Source organism: Salvelinus alpinus, chromosome 31, assembly GCF_045679555.1.
Source record: "Salvelinus alpinus chromosome 31, SLU_Salpinus.1, whole genome shotgun sequence".
NCBI classification, from domain to species: Eukaryota; Metazoa; Chordata; class Actinopteri; order Salmoniformes; family Salmonidae; genus Salvelinus; species Salvelinus alpinus.
The window spans coordinates 9,256,802-9,281,804 of NC_092116.1; the positions used below are offsets into that span (position 1 = coordinate 9,256,802).

Genomic DNA, 25,003 nt, shown 5'->3' on the forward strand with positions numbered 1-25,003 from the left:
ATAGATGACGTCAGACATATTGAGGCTTGATTTCCTAGTATTTTTATTGTGTAACCACGGTTTTGTATGGCTAAATATGCACCTTTTCGAACAAACTGTATATGTATGTTGTAAAATGATGTTACAGGAGTGTCATCGGAAGAATTCTGAGAAGGTTAGTGAAAAAATTAATATCTTTTGGCGGTGATTACGTTATAGCGCTCTTTGGCTGGAATCGATGCTCTGGTAACGTTTTCACATGTAGTATGCTAACTTATCGATTTATTGTGTTTTCGCTGTAAAACGCTTAGAAAATCTGAAATATTGTCTGGAATCACAAGATCTGGGTCTTTCCATTGCTATGCTTTGTCTATTCTTATGAAATGTTTTATGATGAGTAAATTGGTCATACACGTTGCTCTATCTAGTAATTCTAGTCGATTTGCGATGGTCGGTGCAATTGTAAACTGTGATTTCTACCTGAAATATGCACTTTTTTCTAACAAAAACTATCCTATACCATGAATATGTTATCAGACTGTCATCTGAAGAGGTTTTTTCTTGGTTAGTGGATATCAATATCTTAGTTGAGCCGAATTGGTGATAGCACCTGAAGGAGTAAGAAACTGATGGAGTTAGAATAGTGGTGTATTTTGCTAACGTGTTTAGCTAATAGATTTACATATTTTGTCTTCCCTGTAAAACATTTTAAAAATCTGAAATGGTGGCTTTATTCACAAGATCTGTATCTTTCATCTGGTGTCTTGGACTTGTGATTTAATGATATTTAGATGCTACTATCTACTTCTGAAGCTATGCTATCTATGCTAATCAGTGTGTGGGGGGTGGGGGGTGATCCCGGATACGGGGTTGAGGTTCGGTAAAGGTTAATGGGCAAAAAAAAAAGCTTTTCTTTCAAGAACAAGGCAATTTCTAAGTGACCTCAAACTTTTGAACAGTACTATATATAATATATATTCTCTCTCATATATTTAATTTTAAATGTTTCTCCTTTCGGAGGAATGTGATCTGGGACTCTGTCTCATTAGGACAGTCATTAGTGAGGCTTGGCCTGGTGGATTAGGTGTTTGGCAGGCAGCTGATATCATCCTTGCTTTCACTGAGTTGTTCTCTCTCAAGCTTGACACCTTGACTTTTTCTCACGTCTCCCTACAACACACTGACCGTGTTGTGTTGGGTGCGTACATGCGCGTGCATTTTGTTGGGGGTACATTTCGAGGTATAGGTGTAGGTGTTCAGCAGGTGCTGCAGAATTTCAAGCGAAGGGGTTGGTTGAGAGTGCTGTTGTCAGGGAAACGCCGATGGAGCCAAACACTTTGCCAGGACCGTGTGCTGAATACGAAGCCGTGATGATGCTGCCTCTGTTTCAATGAACTCAGTCCCATCTTTAGCTCAGGGGGAATAGAGGAATCATCATCCAAACCAGACATTATTATTAAGGGTTTCCTCTCAGTTGAATTCCATTCAAGGTTGTGTTTGATATGAGATTCTGCGTGCACGAGTTTACATACTCATAATGTAGTTTATATAGGCCTATTTGTTGTGGTCGTAGGAGAATTAGTTAGATGTAAAAGGATGATAAAGTGTGATATTTTTCCTAATGGTAGGCTGATGGGACTAATGGGCTACTTTTCCCGAATATTGGGATATGAGGTCTTTTTGGGATATGTTTTGTCTGAGCCTTACCAAGTACAAGGCCTAACGGTACCTAACACGATGGGGACGACGAAACAACGGAAGCCTCTACTTTTCAATGGAGGGAAGCGAAGTGGGCGGGGTGACCGTTGGGCGATTCGAGCCTGTGGAAACGTGAACGGGGGAGACCTAAATTGTGGAAAGCTGAACTTTATGCAAATACTCTGCGATGTCACGGTGCTATTGACCAATCGAAGCACACTATAGCTTCCAGCCACTACTGGATTGGCTGTTGATATTTAGCAGTACCTTGCTAGCACCCAAACGTGGGCGATGCTAGCGTGGCGAGGCAAAATACAAGTGCTAGTTAACAGGGCCGGTAACAGCATTGGCAGGATTGTGGGTTGGCAGTACTTGTACAGTGTTTGTTTTCAGATATCTGTTTCTGTTTACGTTTTGTCTTGTGGATCCTTTCATTACCAACCGCGTGTGTGTGTTTATTTATGTGAGAGATCAGGCATCTGTGCCAACGCTGCCAGGAAGCTGGCATGGTCATAGCATGACCGTGAGTCATACCCACCACCACTCTGTGATACCAGTTTGCTCCTGACTCCTGCTGGCACCATACTATCAGCTTGAGAATGAGGGTCTCTGTTTGTGTTACAGAGTGGTCTACCGTTAAGTATCCAAAGAAGAAGGAAAAATGCTTCTTGTACGCCGGGTAGTGTGGGACTTGGTCTTCAATAATCCAGTGAGATTGTAAATGTATGGTTTGTGTAGATCATTGTATTCAACAGCTAGGCAATATGATTTGTTACAGTGGATTTTACTGCCCTACTTATCATGACAATGTGTCCATAGTCCATCAATATGGATATTTGAATTGTCACATGGCACTTAGCAAGCTGCGTTAAAAGACAATGCAGCTCAGCCTCGTTTAGCTATTGGTAATTCAATGCATGATATATATATATGGTACCAAGATGCATAAATAACTCACTCCCAGTTGTGTGAAAAATATGTTATTGATTACATCAGCCACTTAAGTTGTGTGTTTTGTTTGGACTGCTGCAAATACCCATTCATTGAACAGTATGAACCTGAGCCTTCATCCTTAATCGTGTGAGCGTGCATGTGTGTGTGTGCATGCCAGATGACGCAATTCAAATGTCACTCTTGATCTTCGATTACCCGTGCAAGCATGTTGACTCTGAAGTCTTAACTATTCATGACATCTGAAATATATGCCGTGGGAGTAGCTTTTTCAAACCTTGAGCTGTAAGGTGTATATACACTGAGTATACAAAACATTAAGAAAACCTTCCTTATATGAGTTGCCCTCAGACCAACCTCAATTCGTCGGTGCATGGACTCTACAAGGTGTCGAAAGCGTTCCACAGGTATGCTGGCCCATGTTGACTCCAATGCTTCCCATAGTTATCAAGTTGGCTGGATGTGTTTTGGGTGGTGGACCATTCTTGATACACACGGGAAACTGTTGAGCGTGAAAAACCAGGCAGCGTTGCAGTTATTGACACACAATCAAACCGGTGTGCCTGGCACCTACTACCATACCCTGTTCAAAGGCACAAATATTTTGTCTTACCCATTCACGCTCTGAATGACACACACACAATCCATGTCTCAATTGTCTCAAGGCCTAAAAATCCTTATTTGACATGTCTGCTCCCCTTCATCTACACTGATTTGAAGTAGATTTAACAAGTGCCATCAACAAGGGATCATAGCTTTCACCTGGTCAGTCTATATCATGGAAAGAGCAGGTGTTCATAATGTTTTGTACACTCAGTGTATACCACTGTTACAGACCAGGGTTGTTTCTTTTTAAAAGCCTGATGTACTACTTCAGAGTTGTGATCTGAAATGTCTGATACGTTTTTGAGAGAGCCAGACCCCTCTATGCATTCGCATTAAAGACGAACAAGACAAGTTGTTTTCCAGTCACAAGTCCACTAACCACCACCAAACAAACACATTCTCTGTGCCGTAAGAGCGTTGATCTAGAACACATTTAATGGTGTGCTTTTATTATACGGCAAAAAGTGTATTAAGAATGAAAGCTAGCTCTGACAGTTAACTGTGAGATGTAACCATGGATACGATGATTTAAATCTCTGCAGAAAGTAGTACCAGCAGTGTCTTGTCTCCTCTGTCTGCTATAGTGCACTGCATAGCATACTAAGGACTCTGTTCAGTCAAACTAACTCACTATCTGGATGGTGAAGGGGTCCGGACAAACACCATTATTTTTGTGATATGAGAATGCACGGCCGGATCCATTTGGATGAGAACTTTGTTTACTGCGCGAAGCCAAAACAAAATAAACTTGACTGCATTTTGATTTGCACACACACATTTTCAGAGGAAGAATTGCTGCCTGTGGTTTTGCCCCCCTCTGAGCAAAGTAAATGGCTCAGGGAAAGAGCATGCTATGTGGGATGTATCTCAGCTCCTTTGAACCTGAAGCCCGGTCCCACTCACTCTCTCCAGAATCGTTCCATGTAATTTCAGCAAGCCATGACGTCACCCATCTTCGATTGTTCTGAAATCTTTTCTGCAGTTAGAAACCGATAAGATAAGCATTCCTGTAACATTATTTCGTGAAATATAATTTGAACTCTGAAAAAATTTTGCTAATTGATTGCACCCGAATTGTACATTTTCATTTATGGGTTCAGATAATATTCATTAAATATAGCACCTACCGTCTGATTTGGACAACATCTTCCTACCAGTGAGTAGTAATACATGAGGATTTCCCCAAAAATTCAGAATGCCACTCATGGACCCCCCCACACCCCATGCCAGTCCCACCCCAGCAACCAGTATCTGTTCTCCATGTCTGACAAGTAGTATGAAGCTGCGGTTTGGAGTATTGTTTCTTAATACTGTAATGTATTCCTAGTGATTTTGGTAATGGTTATGTTCCCCTGTTCAGAGAATTTAGACATTTGAAGTCTCTTGCCTTAATTCCCATAATAGAGTGGGAAAGTACCAGGTTTTGCCCAGTAGATAGTGCTATTCCTGCTACCCACCCTTGTATCCAGTTTGCTGGTCTCGTGTTTATTAAATTGATCACAATATTTTCTTTGAAAGTTTGGGTAGAAAACCATTAGCTCTAGCTCATGGTGATGACAAATTGTGTGGCCATCCTCACAAGTCAAGCCAGTCCTCCATGAAAGCAATTTGGTTTGTCCTTCTCTAGCAACCTAATGGTTCAACCCAACTCTCCTTTAAAAGTCTAACAAATGGCAGCTCTCTGAGAGGGCTTATTCCTATGGTGCAATTCTCATGAATACTTTTCCTACAAGCCCACAACTTGGAGACATGGGCTAGTGATGAAAACCCTAATAAAATAAAACAATTATAAACCATTGTGTGGCAGTCTTATGTTTTCCAATACAATTATTAGAAAAGATCTCTATGGGTAGTATGATAAGTGACATTTACCATTAAACCCAATACCAGTGCCATTGTGCTGTTGGGACTTTCACCATTGTAGACCATTAGAGAGACCATAACATTTAAACCATTAGAACTGCTGTAGCCTAATGGTTTGCTTGTTCACCAGGAGTGGTCTAACTAATACACCACACACTCAAAGGGGCCGTTTCCTGGACAAAGATTAACTGTCTATTTGTGGAAAATTCACCCTGATTAACTCTTTAGTCATCACAGTTTACCTAGCGACCGTTTTTTTTAAATTAAATGAGCAAAACATTTTTTTTTATTTGGAATGGCAAATCAGACAAAATGAAAAGGTCCTATTTATATAATGAATATGAATTAGGAGGGCAGAAATTAAATATTAAAGCATTAGAAATTAAATATTAAAGCATCAGACCTCTCACTAAAGGCATCAGTCATACAAAAGTTATAGTTAAATCCGAAATGGTTCTCCAGTAAATTAGTAAGAATGTCTCACCCCATGTACAAGAATGGCCTTTTCCCCTTTATTCAGATTACAACCGCTCACTTTCGGTTATTTGAAAATGAAATCAGCTCCAGAATATCGTTATTTTTTTAACAAGCCATAGAAAGTTGGTTGCAATTTCAGTTTAATCCCCCTGAAAAGACAGAACAAATAATACAACAAATATTGTGGTTAAACTCAAATATACTATTGATAAAAAACCTTGATTTTTCGATAAAATGTATTAAAAATTTTTTTTATCTTTGTAAATTATATCATAAATAGGACTGGTGGAGTTGTCACACATGCAGCTAACAAAGACATATGGAAATGTCTGCTCTACCCAAAATTACAACCAACTAATTGCAGCATTACCGCAAAAATGGAAGAGGCAAATGAAAGGGGGAAAAAGTAAGGAACTTGTCTGTCGGCCCTGCATTAAAGACCAAAATTGGTTCAAGAAAATTGTGATAAATAAAAATATATACCAGTTTCATTTAAGGACCAAAAAATGGACGGCTGCGCCATATAAATTGTAAAATAGTTGGGAAGAGATCTTCGATGTACTGATTCCATGGCACAACGGCGCCGGATTCAAAACTTCAAATTTTTCTATTTAAATAATTCTACAAAATTCTTGCAACCAATAGAATGTTATATACAGTTGAAGTCGGAAGTTTACATACACCTTAGCCAAATACATTTAAACTCAGTTTTTCACAATTCCTGACATTTAATCCTTGTATAAAATCCCTGTCTTAGGTCAGTTAGGATCACCACCTTATTTTAAGAATGTGAAATGTCAGAATAATAGCAGAGAGAATGATTTATTTCAGCTTTTATTTCTTTCATCACATTCCCAGTGAGACAGAAGTTTACATACTCAATTAGTATATGGTAGCATTGCCTTTAAATTGTTTAACTTGGGTCAAACGTTTCGAGTAGCCTTCCACAAGCCTCCCACAATAAATTGGGTGAATTTTGGCCCATTCCTCCTGACAGAGCTGGTATAACTGTGTCAGGTTTGTAGGCCTCCTTGCTTGCACATGTTTTTTTCAGTTCTGCCCACAAATGTTCTATTGGATTGAGGTCAGGGCTTTGTGATGGCCACTCCAATACCTTGACTTTGTTGTCCTTAAGCCATTTTGCCACAACTTAGGAAGTGTGCTTGGGGTCATTGTCCATTTGGAAGACCCATTTGTCCATTTGGAAGACCCAAGCTTTAATTTCCTGACTGATGTCTTGAGATGTTGCTTCAATATATCCACATAATTTCCCTTTCTCATGATGCCATCTATTTTGTGAAGTGCACCAGTCTCTCCTGCAGCAAAGCACCCCCACAACATGACGCTGCCACCACAGTGCTTCACGGTTGGGATGGTGTTCTTTGGCTTGCAAGCCTCCCCCTTTTTCTTCCAAACATAACAATGGTCATTATGGCCAAACAGTTCTATTTTTGTTTCATCAGACCAGAGGACATTTCTCCAAAAAGTATGATCTTTGTCCCCATGTGCAGTTGCAAACCGTAGTCTGGCTTTTTTATGGTGGTTTTGGAGCAGTGGCTTCTTCCTTGCTGAGCGGCCTTTCAGGTTATGTCGATATAGGACTCGTTTTACTGTGGATATAGCTACTTTTGTACCTGTTTCCTCCAGCATCTTCACAAGGTCCTATGCTGTTGTTCTGGGATTGATTTGCACTTTTGGCACCAAAGTACGTTCATCTCTAGGAGACAGAACGCGTCACCTTCCTGATTGGTAAGACGGCTGCGTCGTCCCATGGTTTTTATACTTGCATACTATTGTTAGGTACGTGGTACCTTCAGGAGTTTGGGAATTGGTTTTAAGGATGGAACAGACTTGTGTAGGTCTACAATTCTTTTCTGAGGTCTTGGCTGATTTCTTTTGATTTTCCCATGATGTCAAGCGAAGAGGCACTGAGTTTGAAGGTAGGCCTTGAAATACATCCACAGGTACACCTCCAATTGACTCAAATGATGTCAATTAGCCTATCAGAAGCTTCTAACGCCATGACATCATTTTCTGGAATTTTCCAAGTTGTTTAACCTCTCTGGGATATCCGGGACGGTAGTGTCCCACCTAGCCAACAGCCAGTGAAATTGCAGGGCGCCAAATTCAAAACAACAGAAATCCCATAATAAAAATTCTTCAAACATACAAGTATTTTACACCATTTTAAAGATAAACTTGTTGTAAATCCAGCCACAGTGTTCCGATTTCAAAAAGACTTTACGACGAAAGCACACCAAACGATTGTTAGGTCAGGACCTAGTCACAGAAAAACACAGCCATTTTTCCAGCCAAAGAGAGGAGTCACAAAAAGCAGAAATAGAGATAAAATGAATCACTAACCTTTGATGATCTTCATCAGATGACACTCATAGGACTTCATGTTACACAATACATGTATGTTTTGTTCGATAAAGTTCATATTTATATCCAAAAATCTCAGTTTACATTGGCGCATTATGTTCAGTAATGTTTTGCCTCCAAAACATCCGGTGATTTTGCAGAGAGCCACATCAATTTACAGAAATTCTCATAATAAACATTGATAAAAGATACAACTATTATACATGGAACTTTAGATAAACCTCTCCTTAATGCAACCACTGTGTCAGATTTCAAAAAAACTTTACGGAAAAAGCACATCATGCTATAATCTGAGTACAGCGCTCAGAGCCCAAACAAGCCAGGAAGATATCCGCCATGTTGTGGAGTCAACAGATGTCAGAATAGCATTATAAATATTCACTTTGATGATCTTCATCAGAATGCACTCCCAGGAATCCCAGTTCCACAATAAATGTTTGATTTGTTCCATAAAGTCCATCATTTATGTCCAAATATCTCCTTTTTGTTCGCACGTTCAGTACACAATCCAAACTCGCGACGCGCGGGCAAGTCCATGCGAAAGTTCAGACGAAAAGTCATATTACAGTTCGTAGAAACATGTCAAAAGAAGTATAGAATCAAAACTTTAGGATGTTTTTAACATAAATCTTCAATAATGTTCCAACCGGAGAATTCCTTTGTCTTCAGAAATGCAATGGAACGCATGCGAACTCTCTCACATGAACGCGCATTGTCAGCTCATGGCACTCTGCCAGACCCATGACTCAAAGAGCTCTCATTCCCCCCTCCTTCACAGTAGAAGCGTCAAACAAAGTTCTAAAGACTGTTGACATCTAGTGGAAGCCTTAGGAAGTGCAATATGACCAATATCCCACTGTATCTTCGATAGGCGATGAGTTGAACACCTACAAACCTCAGATTTCCCACATCCTGCTTGGATTTTTTCTCAGGTGTTTGCCTGCCATATGAGTTCTGTTATACTCACATACATCATTCAAACAGTTTTAGAAACTTCAGAGTGTTTTCCATCCAAATCTACTAATTATATGCATATTCTAGCTTTTAGGACTGAGTAGCTCAATACTGCCCCCAGCCATAAGAAGTTAATCGCATGGAATAGCCTTAATTTCTCAGAACAAGAATAGACTGACGAGTTTCAGAAGAAAGGTCTTTATTTTTTATTTGTATTCTTTATTTGAGCCTGTAATCGAACCTATAAATGCTGATGCACCAGATACTCAACTAGTCTAAAGAAGGCCAGTTTTATTGCTTCTTTAATCAGAACAACACTTTTCAGCTGTGCTAACATAATTGCAAAAGGGTTTTCTAATGATCAATTAGCCTTTTAAAATGATAAACTTGGATTAGCTAACACAACATGCCATTGAAACACAGGAGTGATGGTTGCTGATAATGGGCCTCTGAACGCCTATGTAGATATTCCATTAAAATCAGCTGTTTCCAGCTACAATAGTCATTTACAACATTAACAATGTCTACACTGTATTTCTGATTAATTTGATGTCATTTTAATGGGCAAAAAATTAGCTTTTCTTTCAAAAACAAGGACATTTCTAAGTGACCCCAATCTATTGAATGGTAGTCTATATTTATCCCAAAAATATATGGGGGATTGGAAATGATGCGGCCAATTACATTGATGGAAGCGACAATAAATAAATAAATAACCCCCCCAAAAACGACATTAAAAAAAATAAATAATAATAACTTTTAGATTGGTCCATGCTGATTGGGAGGTTCCCCAGAATCTCAACCAATCCTAATCCAACCAACCCTAATCATGACCATAATGGTGAATTTGTACTGGATATGTAGTTATTGGCATCCTCTGACTGGATAAAAAATATAGTAGAAACAGTGCCATTTAGTGGGCAAAACATGGCTGTATACCAAAACATATTGTATGGTGATTGTTGGGGTGGTGTTGGCGTGGGGGGTCCGTGTGTGGCTTTTGACCATTGTTTTGTGTTCCTCATGTCTTACTCATTGTAAGGAAGAAATTGGGTCCACATCGGACGTTGGGAACTCTATTGAATATTATGGGAATCCTATGAAGGAAAATGCCAATCTGGGTGCAATCAATTAGCTTAATTTCTCAGTAATCAAATTATATATATTTAAAATGTTGCAGGAATGCTAATCTTACCTGTTCCTTAATGCAAAAACTATTTCGGAAATCCTCCTTGTGCTTTTTGAGGTGGAATGACGCTCCATTAAGCTAGCCAAAGAGCCAATGTGTTCACCCCCCCATTTGACCGCTCCAGGGAACTTTCGCATTTCCATTTACTCCTTTTACCCTGGAGCAACCAAACCACATCAGAGGGGGCGCCACCCCTCCGCCATCATTAAAGGCATTTTTTTATTGCCTGCCTTGTTTGTGGAAACCCTGAGTCATTCTTCCTTGATCTTTCACTCAACATGAAACTGTGTTGTCTCGCTCTGGAGGGGTGAAATCCAACAGGGTTCAGGCTCTTAAGTAGTACTGGGAAATAACCGAGTAAATTAACTTAACTTGTGCTCATCTAAGGACTATGATGATGCATCATGGGTGAATACAACTTTATTTAAAAACTGATTGCCGTTTTTACCGGAACTTGAAAAAGTGACACTGTTTTTACTTAATAGATATTATAGTTTAATGCTAACTTTGACTTGTTAAATTTTTATGATTTATGGACAAACTACAGCAACATATTTTGTTTTATTCAAATAAATTAGGTTTTTCTAAAATACAATTGTAGAGAATGACTCGAGTTTAGTCCGGAGACATTTCGGTAAAAATAATTAACGGTGAAAAAGTACAACATTCTGGCAAAAATATATATATTTTTAAATAAGACACTTTGCCAAAAACTAGACATCTTAGTCTTCAGAGTGATAGTTTATTTATGCAAATGCATCATGGTTTTGTAACCACATTTAGCTACAGACAAGTTTAAAGCTGGTTTAATGAGAATCACCTAACCCTAATTCTAACCATAAACCTAAACTTCACCCCTATGCCTAAAATAGCCTTTTTCTTGTGGGGACCGGCAAAATGTCTGCACTTGTAAGAATTTCCCTTGTCCCCACAAGGATAGTAAAACCCAACAAACACCGACTTCATGGCATGCCAACTACCATGGCTGTTTGAGTTTATACATACCCTTTCACTTACTGTAGACCGTATGTGATTCATTATTGCTCCTGTCCAAATATGTATAGTTGTGAATGCACAAGTGCAAAACTCAGTACATCTTGTCCCTGTCCTTTCCTTGTACAGACAGGACACAATACCCATGTAGCCTAGTGCATGACATTTACTTGGAACAAATAGGGCACAGTTTGGGTCACCTTTCTGACATGGTGAGAGAGTGGTATGTCTTTTTATGGAACCAACTGCAGGGGTACAAATGTACTGTAGTCTGTAACCTAGGTGACAGCCCTGTTGTGAGGTCCCAGTCTTTGGTCTACATAGGGCTGGCACAATTATAGTATAATCATGTAACTGACAATTATGGACAATAACAGTGAACTTAAAAAAAAAAAAAGATTGCCATCTTAGTACATTTATTTTAGGTGAGAGAGGGATTCAACTCTATATTCAAGTAGATTATAGTTTACCTAATAGGAGTTTGGTGGTTAGAGTTGGTAATAATTTTACGAGCAGAGCAGCGTGGTCAGGGGAAGAAGCTTAATTTCCAAAAGTTCCAAGCGGTTAAAATCATAAAATCAACAGTATTTTAGATAGTGGTGTCAGCAAGGCTGTGTTGTATTTATTAGGTGCACTACATGGCCAGAATTATGTTGTCGAACATCTCATTCCAAAATCATGTGCATTAATATGGAGTTGGTACCCCCTTTGCTGCTAAAACAGCCTCCACTCTTCTGGGGAGGCTTTCCACAAGATGTTGGAACATTGTTGTGGGGACTTGCTTCCATTCAGCCACAAAAGCATTACTGAATACAATGACACAAAAGTGTTCGATGGGGTTGAGGTCAGGGCCTTGTGCAGGCCAGTCAAGTTCTTCCACACCGATCTCGACAAATAATTTCTGTATGGATCTCGCTTTGTGCACGGGGGCATTGTCATGTTGAAACAGGAAAGGGCCTTTCCCAAACTGTTGTCATAAAGTTGAAGCACAGAATCATTTAGAATGTCATTGTATGCTGTAGTGTTAAGATTTCCCTTCACTGGAACGAAGGGGTCTAGCCCAAACCATGAAAAACAGCCCCAGACCATTTATTCATCCTCCACCAAACTTTACAGTTGGCACTATGCATTGACGCAGGTAGCGTTCTCCTGGCATCTGCCAAACCCAGAATCGTCTGTCGGACTGCCAGATGGTGTAGCATGATTCATCACTCCAGAGAACGCGTTTCCAGAGTGCAATGGCGGAGAGCTTTACACCACTCCAGCCGACTCTTGGCATTGCGCATGGTGCTGTTAGGCGTGTGTGCGGCTGCTCGGCCATGGAAACCCATTTCATGAAGCTCCTGACGAGCAGTTCTTGTGCTGATGTTGCTTCCAGATGCAGTTCGAAACTCTGTAGTGAGTGTTGCAACCGAGGACAGATGATTTTGCGCTTCAGCACTCTGCGGTCCCTTTCTGTGAGCTTGTGTGGCCTACCACTTCGGGACTGAGCTGTGTTGCTCCTAGACGTTTCCACTTCACAATAACAGCACTTAGAGTTGTCCGGGGCAGCTCATTTGACAAACTGACTTGTTGGAAAGGTGGCATCCTATGACGGTGCCATGTTGAAAGTCACTGAGCTCTTCAGCAAGGCCATTCTACTGCTAATGTTTGTCAATGGAGATTGCATGAATGTGTGCTCGATTTAATACACCTGTCAGCAACAAGTGTGACTAAAATAGCCAAATCCACTCATTTGAAGGGGTGTCCACATACCTTTGCTAATTGCACATTTTCGAAGGCGCATTATGATACACTACAAGCTCAAAACATTTTGCTACAAAAATTACGTCTATGACAATCCCCATGTCCATTTGCTTGACAATGTATCGTTTCCCAAAAATCCAGAATTGTCATAGCCCATACTTGACGCTGAGAGTTGTATGAAGAAGTGGGTCAAGCTGTTGCGACCACAATAGGTTATGTTATGATTATGACAATAAACATTGGAGAGGGAGAGCGCAACAAAACGGATACACAGCCAGGAGACAGCAAGAATCATTTGCGGTCTTCGGGCTGTGTATCCATTTTGTTGCTCTCTCCCTCGCCAATGTTTATTTTATCAACTACAATGAACAAAAATATTAACGCAACATGTAAAGTGTTGGTCCAATGTTTCATGAGATGGAAAAAAGCTTATTTCTATAAAGAAAATTGCACAAATTTGTTTACATATCTATTAGTGAGCGTTTCTCCTTTGCCACCTGACAGGTGTAGCATATCACGAAGCTGAAAAACGGCATGATCATTACACAGGTGCACCCTGTGCTGGGGCATTACAAGGCCACTTTAAAATGTGCAGTTTTGTCACAACACAATGCCACAACTGTCTCATGTCTTGAGGGAGCGTGCAATTGGCATGCTGACTGTAGGAATGATTGGCTGGGCCTGGCTCCCCAGTGGGTGGGCCTATGCCCTCCCAGGCTGCACGCCTGCCCAGTCATGTGAAATCCATATAATGAATCTATTTCAATTGACAGATTTTCCTACATGAACTGTAACTCAGTAAAATCTTTGAAATTGTTGCATGTTGCTTTTATTTTTTGTTCAGTTTACAATGCAAACTAGAGTCCGACATTCAAATTGGTTCCAGATTATGAAGGCATTTTTTTAGGGCCTACATTCAGGTTTGACACTCGATACTCTAAATGTGATGGTTTTGGTGTGTTTCTGCGTTGAGTATGGTGATATTTATCAGTACTTCCGTGTGCTTGTTCATGCCATTGGTTTTTCCTGTATTGTACTCGATAGCATCTCCTCATCAAACTACACGTGAAACACTAGATAACATCTGACCATATAAGTGTCAAGGATGAGGTCACAGCCCCGTGCTAAAAGTCTCTGAGACCGAGATTATTAAACACTGTTATGAAGTGGGCTAAATTAAGTCCAGAGCCTGCCGGGTGCTCCTCCTTCAGTTCAGAGGGGCCACGTTTCTCTCCTGCTCCTGCCCCATGCTGCAGCTGACTCACGCCTGGAAAATGCCACTTCCTGCATGATTTTCCGCCGCTCTTTGAAGAGAATGGGATGTTGTTTGCTTTCTTAGCTTTTCTTTCTTCTTAGACAGCCGTTTGCTTCTTTTTGCCGTATCCTCCTCCCAAAGCCCAGTGTTTTTCTTGGACGCCCGAATAACCTCTTTTTGCACCGTAAAGTAGTTATTCTAACTGTATAAATCAAAATGGTCACAGTCTTTAGAAGTCCCCCACTCTCCCACAAGCAAGGTAACCTGGGACTTATGCTGCCATGTTATTTGAGACTACCGTTGACAGTATTTATGCCTGTGGTTATTGTGCACAGTAAATGGCTTGTTCAAGGAATATGCTGAGGGATTTGAGTAATTTACAGACTATAATAAGTTATTAGTTATAATATCTACCAGCGTAAAAAAACAAGCTGTGATAGTTTCCAACCCCTCTCACTGAGAGCAGAGGGTTCGTGCTCCATTAGCTGTTAGACTAATTGCATCTACAGTGGGGAGAACAAGTATTTGATACACTGCCGATTTTGCAGGTTTTCCTACTTACAAAGCATGTAGAGGTCTGTAATTTTTATCATAGGTACACTTCAACTGTGAGAGACGGAATCTAAAACAAAAATCCAGAAAATTACATTGTATGATTTTTAAATAATTAATTTGCATTTTATTGCATGACATAAGTATTTGATCACCTACCAACCAGTAAGAATTCCGGCTCTCACAGACCTGTTAGTTTTTCTTTAAGAAGCCCTCCTGTTCTCCACTCATTACCTGTATTAACTGCACCTGTTTGAACTCGTTACCTGTATAAAAGACACCTGTCCACACACTCAATCAAACAGACTCCAACCTCTCCACAATGGCCAAGACCAGAGAGCTGTGTAAGGACATCAGGGATAAATTGTAGACCTGTACAAGGCTGGGATGGGCTACAGGACAATAGGCAAGCAGCTTGGTGAGAAGGCAACAACTGTTGGCACAATTATTAGAAAATGGAAGAAGTTCAAGATGACGGTCAATCACCCTCGGTCTGGGGCTCCATGCAAGATCTCACCTCGTGGGGCATCAATGCTCATGAGGAATGTGAGGGATCAGCCCAGAACTACACGGCAGGACCTGGTCAATGACCTGAAGAGAGCTGGGACCACAGTCTCAAAGAAAACCATTAGTAACACACTACGCCGTCATGGATTAAAATCCTGCAGCGCACGCAAGGTCCCCCTGCTCAAGCCAGCGCATGTCCAGGCCCGTCTGAAGTTTGCCAATGACCATCTGGATGATCCAGAGGAGGAATGGGAGAAGGTCATGTGGTCTGATGAGACAAAAATAGAGCTTTTTGCTCTAAACTCCACTCGCCGTGTTTGGAGGAATAGAAGGATGAGTACAACCCCAAGAACACCATCCCAACCGTGAAGCATGGAGGTGGAAACATCATTCTTTGGGGATGCTTTTCTGCAAAGGGGACAGGACGACTGCACCGTATTGAAGGGAGGATGGATGGGGCCATGTATCGCGAGATCTTGACCAACAACCTCCTTCCCTCAGTAAGAGCATTGAAGATGGGTCGTGGCTGGGTCTTCCAGCATGACAACGACCCGAAACACACAGCCAGGGCAACTAAGGAGTGGCTCCGTAAGAAGCATCTCAAGGTCCTGGAGTGGCCTAGCCAGTCTCCAGACCTGAACCCAATAGAAAATCTTTGGAGGGAGCCGAAAGTCCGTATTGCCCAGCGACAGCCCCGAAACCTGAAGGATCTGGAGAAGGTCTGTATGGAGGAGTGGGCCAAAATCCCTGCTGCAGTGTGTGCAAACCTGGTCAAGAACTACAGGAAACGTATTATCTCTGTAATTGCAAACTAAGGTTTCTGTACCAAATATTCAGTTCTGCTTTTCTGATGTATCAAATACTTATGTCATGCAATAAAATGCAAATTAATTAATTAAAAATCATACAACGTGATTTTCTGGATTTTTGTTTTAGATTCCTTCTCTCACAGTTGAAGTGTACCTATGATAAAAATTACAGACCTCTACATGCTTTGTAAGTAGGAAAACCTGCAAAATTGTCAGTGTATCAAATACTTGTTCTCCCCACTGTAATTACTACTTCTATGCCATGGTGCTCGTTATGGCTAATTGATGAATCATTCTACTTCTTCTACAGCAGGAAATCGAAGCATCTGATTAATCCTCGCCGAGCTTTAGCATATGGTCGTCTTGAATCTCGGGAAGGAAGTGTTTTTATATCCCAAGTGAATAGAATAACAGGACCCCATGCTCTCGTTTTCCAGAGAACGTTTTGTAAGACTCCTGTCATCTTGACTGATGCTTACAGTGGTGTTTTGGTGCATTCCTCTCGGCTCTGCCGCTCTCCTCTGCCTCTCCCTAGTCACCGACGCTCCTAACTCTCTCCATGTCCCTTAGTATGGGACTGGGAAGTGATTTACAGTGACAGGAGTGTTTGTGAATATGTCGCGTCGTTTCACAAGACCCCTGTCATTCCTTAGGTATATTAAGTACTCTATACGTATTCAGTCATTAGGGATTCCACATACACTGTTAGAATGTAAAGGACTGTCCCATGGTGCCTGTGTGATATAAGGAGCAGGTCGTTCCCATGTGACTTGCTCTGTACCATTTATAGACTAAGACCTAGGCTACATTGCTCTTACAGAAGGCCTGGATAAGGCCCCAAATTCCATAGACATATCCCTACTTTGATAACAAACATTAATTTTTTTTCCATTCTCTGACCTCCAACCTCACTTTTGACCTTGCCCCACCCGCCTCTTCTCTCCCCAGGCACGACCAGCCATGATTGAGGACAAGGGCCACCGTGTGACCGACTACTTTGTGGTGGCCGGGCTGACGGACAAGTCCACGCCCCTGGAGCAGGACCTGTCGGAGACCAAGTCCAGCGGGCCCAAGGCGCCCATTACTGACCTGGCCGTCATCAACAAGTCGGCGGGAGAGACGGTGCCGGAGGGCTTCACCTGCATGGAGAGCACCTACAGTGGGCAGCAGGCCAACCTCAACCACGGCAGCCTTAAGAGCCACGAGCTGTTCCTCTGCTACAAGAGGGACCGCGACAAGCCCCCGCTCATCGACATCGGGTGAGTCCGTCTGTGTGCGCTCTACTGTGAAACCAAATGAACAAAAAAAAAAGGGTGTTTCACAATGGCATCATTTGGGTGAACTCTGAAACAGGTGCGCCATAGCCTCATAATCCCTTCCTCGTCCCAATGAGACCAATTACCAGAATAGACATCTCTAATAGAGCTGCAAAGTACATCTACCTTAATCCTTTTCTTTGAAAACGACACTGATACACTGAAAATGGTAATGATAATTGCTTCTTGTCTATTATTGAGCTATTGTGGAATAACCCTCTGCAATGTAGGCATATTGCTTGCTTATTATTTGTAGTACTTTTGGGTTATTTGCTAGGTGAATTGAATGCATCCCCCCCATTTGTGAAGTAAATCACATTTAATTTTAAAGCACTTTACTTTCTATCAGGGAAATAACAGCACCCAGTAGTGTTGCGTTTTGAAAGAGTGATGCCAACCACTATCCTCAAATTAGTGTTTAGCCTTGATCCGGGGGGTTTGTTGGCGCCTGTCATTCTACGCTGTTAGATTTGGTAGCCACATATCTCCACTCTTCTTAACCAAAACAACAAGCTGGAGTTTCCAGTTACTTGGCTCGACTGATTTAAAAAAAATCCTTTGTCCTGCTATGGGAACGCACATGTTTCTCTTCAACCGTCACTGACTAGAGTGTAAACAGCAGATCAAATATCAAGTGTTTACCCAAATAAATTACATAATCATACTCTGGCTAGTTATCGGCTAGTAATGGACACTTACACTTCTTGGAGTGGAGAGTGAAAATTCCATCTTGGATTTAGGTAGTTCCGACGTAGCATAATTATCGGAAACAGACATGGTTTGGGATGTGGAGACTTAGAATTCATTTTGTTGTTGAGCTCCTTGCAGGTTTGTGAGATTGAAGGATGAGAATAGAGGCGGGAGCTTATTGCCCCAAGGCTTCGTCTAGGCTTTGACTGCTAACTCGATCCAATGTAGAGATACAATCCAGACCCTTTATCCTAATATAGTTCTACTCCACAGCAGGCAAAGCGTGTTTAAATTGTCATTAAAACCCACATTACAATCAGTTTACTACTCCATTCAGTAGACTTTCTTTTCAAGTAAATTAGACCAACTTTTATGCCTGTGTGCGCAGTGCTTCTAAAAAATGATTATTTCACTCAGCTCTTCACGTGCTCAAAGCCCTCAGACAGGGAGTGTTGCATCGCAATGTGGGATAGGCTATATAGGATTCAGTTCTTTGACTTTGTATGATTATTTTACCAGCTATGAAACAAAACGGCAGAAATACTTTGAAAACAGCTACTGCATTTATTTTACTATAAATGTGATCATACTTCACTATTTGTATTCACTAATGCGAGTGAAATGCATGACCACCCGCCTGCGTGGCTAGTGAAATAGACATCTTACCCGCTAATGCCAAAATCTACCCGCATTTGGCAGGTGGTGGGTGTTAATTCTAGGCCCTTTGCACAATTTTGGGGGGTTCTTGCATTGGAATTATATTGATTTCTGCTTATCACGCTATACCACAGCAAAAAGTTCAAATGCAGAGACACCGAGACCATTGATTGAGTGCTTTTGAAGTGACATGTTGACACAATCTCTGCTGTACTGTATCAGCACAAACAATGTACAGCGCCCTACACACTAAAGCAAGGCTGTTTTGGTAATTAATAAAGGCTACAAGCTAGATAGACTGTTTGTAATAGGTGAATGTCCCCAGGGGCGTAATTTTCACTGGGGACCATGTGAATGCCTCCGAGCGGTCGGGTAGGCTGTTTTGTAGTTTTTATCTGACTGGGGGGGGGGGGGGAATATATATATATATATATATGTTCCCCCACATCTAAAACCAAAGTTGTGCCCCTGATTGACCCTATGTGAATGCAGCCATACACACAGCTAGCTGTCTTACCAAAATAATGCAAACTAAAGTATTAGCCTTGTTATTCATGCATAAAAACAAATACTGAATAGCAGTTTGGCTTAGAATACAGACACAACCGTGAATGCGAACGAATGAATGTGAACAGAACAAAACAGCGGTACCAAGTAGGCCTTGTAAACAAAATATCAGATCAATAAGGACATGAAAGAATCTATAGTGCCTTCAGAAAGTATTGACACCCCTTGACTTTTCCTCCACATTTTGTTGTTTTACAGCCTGAATTTAAAATGGATGAAATATATGTTTTTGTCACTGGCCTACACACAATACCCCATAATGTCAAAGTGGAATTAGGTTTTTTGAAATTTTTACAAATGAATAAGTATTCTCCTTTGTTATGGCAAGGCTAAATAAGTTCAAATTTGCATAGCAAGTCGCATAGAGTGAGTTCATATATTTAACTATGTGCAATAATAGTGCTTAACATGTTTTTTGAATTACTACCTCATATTTGTACCCCACACATAATTATCTGTAATGTCCCTGAGCAGGGAATGTCAAACACAGATTCAACCATAAAGACCAGGGAACTTTTCCAATGCCTCACAAAGAAAGGCACCTATGATTTGAATATCCCTTTGAGCATGGTGAAGTTATTAATTACACTTTGGATGGTGTGTCAATACACCCAGTCACGACAAAGATACAGGCGTCCTTCCTAACTCAGTTGTCGTAGAGCAGTGGTTCCCAAACTTTTTATAGTCCCGTACCCCTTCAAACATTCAACCTCCAGCTGCGTACTCCCTCTAGCACCAGGGTCTGCGCACTCTCAAATGTTGTTTTTTGCCATCGTTGTAAGCCTGCCACACAGGCTGCCATACGATACATTTATTAAACACAAGAATGAGGTTGAGTTTTTGTCACACCCTGGCTCGTGGGAAGTGACAGAGGTCTTATAGGACCATGGCACAAATAATAATATAATAATAATAGGTGACCAAATACTTATTTTCCACCATAATTTGCAAATAAATTCATTAAAAATCCTACACTGTGATTTTCTGGATTTTCTTTTCTAATTTTGTCTGTCATAGTTGAAGTTTACCTATGATGAAAATTACAGGCCTCTCTCATCTTTTTAAGTGGGAGAACTTGCACAATTGGTAGCTGACTAAATACTTTTTTGCCCCACTGTATTTGACTAGGCTACCTGTATTTTGCATTGTTGTTATTTCGCTGAACACTAGATGGTTTAATTTTATTTTTGGCGGGGGGAAAACAAACTCACCCAAATGTATAATGATTCATATGTTGATGATGTAAAAAATATATGCTGGTCTGTGGTGTGTAATGAAGAGCAACCAGATGCTGCACTTGATGCATAAATGAAACTACTTATTCCAGTTACTTATAAGCACGCACCCATTAAGAAAATGATTGTAAAAATTGTTAAATCCCCTTGGATTGATGAGGAATTGAAAAATTGTATGGTTGAGAGGGATGAGGCAAAAGGTATGGCAATTAAGTCTGTCAGCCCAACTGATTGGCAAACGTACTGCAAATGAAGAAATCATGTGACTAAACTAAATAAAAATAAACTACACTATGAAAAATTATATAAAGAATGATAGTAAAAAGCTTTGGGGCACCTTCAATGAAATTCTGGGGAAAAACCCAACTCGGCTCCTTCATTCATTGAATCAGATGGCTCATTCATCACAAAGCCCACTGATATTGCAAACTACTTTAATGACTTTTTCATTGGCAAGATAAGCAAACTTAGGGATGACAAGAATTGTACTTTTGGAAGAGGTGGAAGAGGTGAAAAAATGATTGTTGTCTATCAACAATGACATGCCACCGGGGTCTGACAATCTGGATGGACAATTGCTGAGGATAATAGCAGACGATGTTGCCACTCCTATTTGCCACATCTTCAATTTAAGCCTACTAGAAAGTGTGTGCCCTCAGGCCTGGAGGGAAGCTAAAGTCATGCCCCTACCCAAGAATAGTAAAGCCCCCTTGACTGGCTCAAATAGCCGACCAATCAGTCTGTTACCAACCCTTAGTAAACTTCTGGGGGGGGAAAATTGACCAGATTACAATGCTATTTCACAGTAAACATATTGACAACAGAATTTCAGCATGCTTATAGGGAAGGACACTCAACAAGCACAGCACTTACACAAATGACTGATGATTGGCTGAGAGAAATTGATGATAAAATTATTGTGGGGGCTGTCTTGTTAGACTTCAGTGCACCTTTTGACATTATCAATCATAGTCTGCTGCTGGAAAAACGTATGTGTTAAGTTTGGGGTTACAAAGATCATGGGGACAAAGATCATACTTTTTGTAGAAATGTCCTTTGGTCTGATGAAACAAAAATAGAACTGTTTGGCCATAATGACCATCGTTATGCTTGGAGGAAAAAAGAGGAAGCTTGCAAGCCAAAGAACACCATCCCTACCATGAAGCACGGGGGTGGCAGCATCATGTTGTGAGGGTGCTTTGCTGCAGGAGAGACTGGTGCACTTCACAAAATAGATGGCATCATGAAGGAAAAGACGGGAAGGAAAATGATGTGGATATATTGAAGCAACATCTCAAGACATCAGTCAGGAAGTTAAAGCTCGGTCGCAAATGGGTCTCCAAGTGGACAATGACCCCAAGCATACTTCCAAAGTTGTGGCAAAATGGCTTAAGGACAACAAAGTCAAGGTATTGGAGAGGCCATCACAAAGCCCTGACCTCAATCCCATAGAGAATATGTGGGCAGAACTCAAAAATTGTGTGCGAGCAAGGAGGCCTACAAACCTGACTCAGTTACACCATGTCTGTCAGGAGGAATGGGCCAAAATTCACCCAACTTATTGTGGGAAGCTTGTGGAAGGCTACCCGAAACGTTTGACCCAAGTTAAACAATTTTAAAGGCAATGCTACCAAATACTAATTGAGTGTATGTGTGCACAACCGGTAATACCGTATATATTCTGTGATGGCACGGTATGAAGGTATAGAAATCTGGATACTGCACAACCCTAGTGGGTAGGCTCTGCAAGCGGAGCTAGCTGGAGCACGGCAGCATCATCGCTGTCGGGCTTGGCGGCGGCCTTGGTGGTTTGATGCTGCTGATCATCACTCTCCTCCTCATTTGGCTTTGTTTGGGTACTTTGACAAAGCCAATTTCTGATGCCCATCATGGCAGATTAGCTGGTTCGAGCTAGCTAAATAAGCGAAGGCAGATAACACTAACGCTTTTTACAGCTAGCTAAGAAGCTTACTAAACTCCATAGTGGTGGGGTGTATGGCAGAGTTGAGTGAAGCAGCTCCAACAGTAAACTTGACCCCGCCCTTATGAATCAAAATCAAATATTATAGGCGGAGGCGTGTCACGTTATTCACTTAGCCTACAACAGATGAGAAGTGTTCCCACCTGCTTTTTATGGAAACACAAAGGAGTCATACCTAACCGCTCCAGTGGCTTTCAAGAGCCCCCCTACACACACCCTGTCACGCTCTGTCCATTATGCTGACACAGCACAGCAGAGATAGATTTTTTTCTGTCACTCAATCATTTGAACTTTTTTTGCTATATAGGGACATAAATTAAAACGGAGGGGGCACACGTTTCAACTGAGGGGGCTAAGCCCCCTTTTGCCCCATCGTGGAGCCGGGCCCGGTTTAAGAAGGGACTGATTTGGTGTTTGCAAGTCTGGATACAAGTGTTATGAACTGCAAGCCTCCTTGGCTGTTGTGCCATGGGATTCCTTCACTGGCTGACTTGGTAAAGGTTTCAGAAGGATCCACTTCTTGTCAGAAAAGGGGGAGGTAGAATTGAGGATCAGGTCATAACATATTTTTGGCTCAGTGCCGCTCTCCCATCCATCTCAGCCAGCCACCGATGGCTATTCCACATGCTATTATTCATCTCTGTCAGAAAGTTTAAGAATGGGCAAAATAATAAAAAATGGCACCTGTAAATTATTCATCGTCCTTCTGCTCTTCTCAGCAGTTGCAAGACCCCATTTCCTTGCCCCCCAGCCCCTGTGTTCAGTGTTTCACCATTGACTGTCACTGTTCCAACTTGTTCTTGTGTGTTAATTAGGAGTTCACTGGCACTTGTCCTTCCTATGCGGCCTCTTTGGATTCTTTCGCCTCCCGTTCAGAATGAATGGTGCACCGGCTGCCAGATACAAAACATGAGGGCCTGGGACCTGTCTGTGTTCCTTCTCATGTCACAGTGTCCCCTCCTTGGCTCTTGTGACCTTCCCAGGATTGCAATTACTTGGTACAAGGAGGGCAAGGCTATTGGCTGTGCCTAAGGCATGCTGCATATAAGAGACTCTGTCAAATCCTTGAAAGATATAAGGTCGGTGGAAGCAAGGATTTGACTTTGACTGCTAGTAACGTTGCTTTGGAACTCCTGCAGTAATTGCTGTCAACCAGAGTATAGGTTGTAGTGGTAGACTGATTGCATTCCTGATTACATCTAGATTCCTGTTTTTAATAATAATTTGTAAAAAATGTTACCCATATTTTACCAGGTAAGTTGACTGAGAACATATTCTCATTTACAGCAATGAACTGGGGAATCGTTGCAGGGGACGGGGGGATGAATGAGTCAATTGGGAGCTGGGGATGATTAGGTGGCCATGATGGTATGAGGGCCAGATTGGGAATTTAGCCAGGACACCGGGGTTAACACCCCTACTCTTACGATAAGTTCCATGGGCTCTTTAGTGACCACAGAGAGTCAGGACACCCGTTTAACGTCCCATCCAAAAGACGGCACCCTAGACATGGCAATGTCCCCAATCACTGCCCTGAGGCATTGGGATATATATTTTTTTAGACCAGAGAAAGGAGTGCCTTCCACTGGCCCTCCAACACCTCTTCCAGCAGCATCTGGTCTCTTTTCCAGGGACCATCCAGGACCAACCCTGCTTAGCTTCAGAGGCAAGCCAGCAGTGGGATGCAGGGTGGTATGCTGCTGGCCTGTGTGGGTGGATGCGGTGAGGTAGTTTTAAAAACCATGGAATGCTGAAATCTGAAGACTTGCATTTTGATAATACTTAATATACAGTATATTGCTTCGCCCTTCGATCAACCCCTCTTGTTGTGTAGTACTTTAGAAACATCAATGCACGATAGCGCCGTGCTAGAATGTGTCATTCTCCAGTTTGCTCTCTACTGTCTGGAAGGTTGAAATGAGTCATGTGCTAAAGATGTCTGACTCAGATCGCCCAGTGAAGAGGCTGACTAGGAATAGTTCTATTCAGAGGAAGAACTGACTCGGTAAAGGGGAAGCATGGATGAAAAATCAGCCTTGTCTTCAGAAACAGGCAGTTCTGGCCACAAATTGACAACCCCCCCTCCCTTTTAATACTGTACAAACTACAAAGTTCCTCAATACAAATAGAAAACCATGATTACTTGTCATGGCTATATTTCTTCTAAACATGCACTAGGAGGGCAAGTGGAGACAACTGTACCTTGCATTAAACTGTGTGTTTTCAATATATGGATGAAGCGATGACACATTCACCCACCCCATCATACATCCCTCTACCTGTGAGAGTGTACTTGATCTCACAGCGAATTGGGTGGTAGCCCGACCTGTCAGTTCAACGCCTTAGCCCTGACACCAAGAGGTCCAAATCCCTTTGAGGTTGCTAATTGTTGTACTAAGGTTGCTAGAATATGTTCGGCCACAGTACCTAGTCTCTGGCCTGAGTGTTAGTCTGTCGGTGCCACCGTACCAACTCCTTGTAACTTATTGTCTTGGCAATAATGTCTGGCTTGACAATGACCTCAATGGAGTTGACGAGCACAAACAGATCTGGGACCAGGCGACCCAGTCTATAGCCTGCCATGTTGAGCTCG

General features: G+C 41.6%; 1 protein-coding gene across 4 annotated transcripts in view; it reads left to right on the forward strand.

Annotated features, from left to right (window-relative positions):
• LOC139561229 (DENN domain-containing protein 4C-like) overlaps positions 1-25,003 on the forward strand; it is an 80,629-nt gene that overhangs the window by 22,792 nt on the left and 32,834 nt on the right. For 3 of the 4 annotated variants that reach the window (XM_071378197.1, XM_071378194.1, XM_071378196.1), the window contains exon 2: positions 16,913-17,223. In XM_071378197.1, coding sequence (XP_071234298.1) covers positions 16,925-17,223 — 299 coding nt within the window. In that variant the 5' untranslated portion in view covers positions 16,913-16,924. Of the gene's footprint in view, positions 1-10,492; positions 10,511-16,912; positions 17,224-25,003 lie in introns of those variants that run through there. The other variant, XM_071378195.1, reaches the window with a different exon arrangement.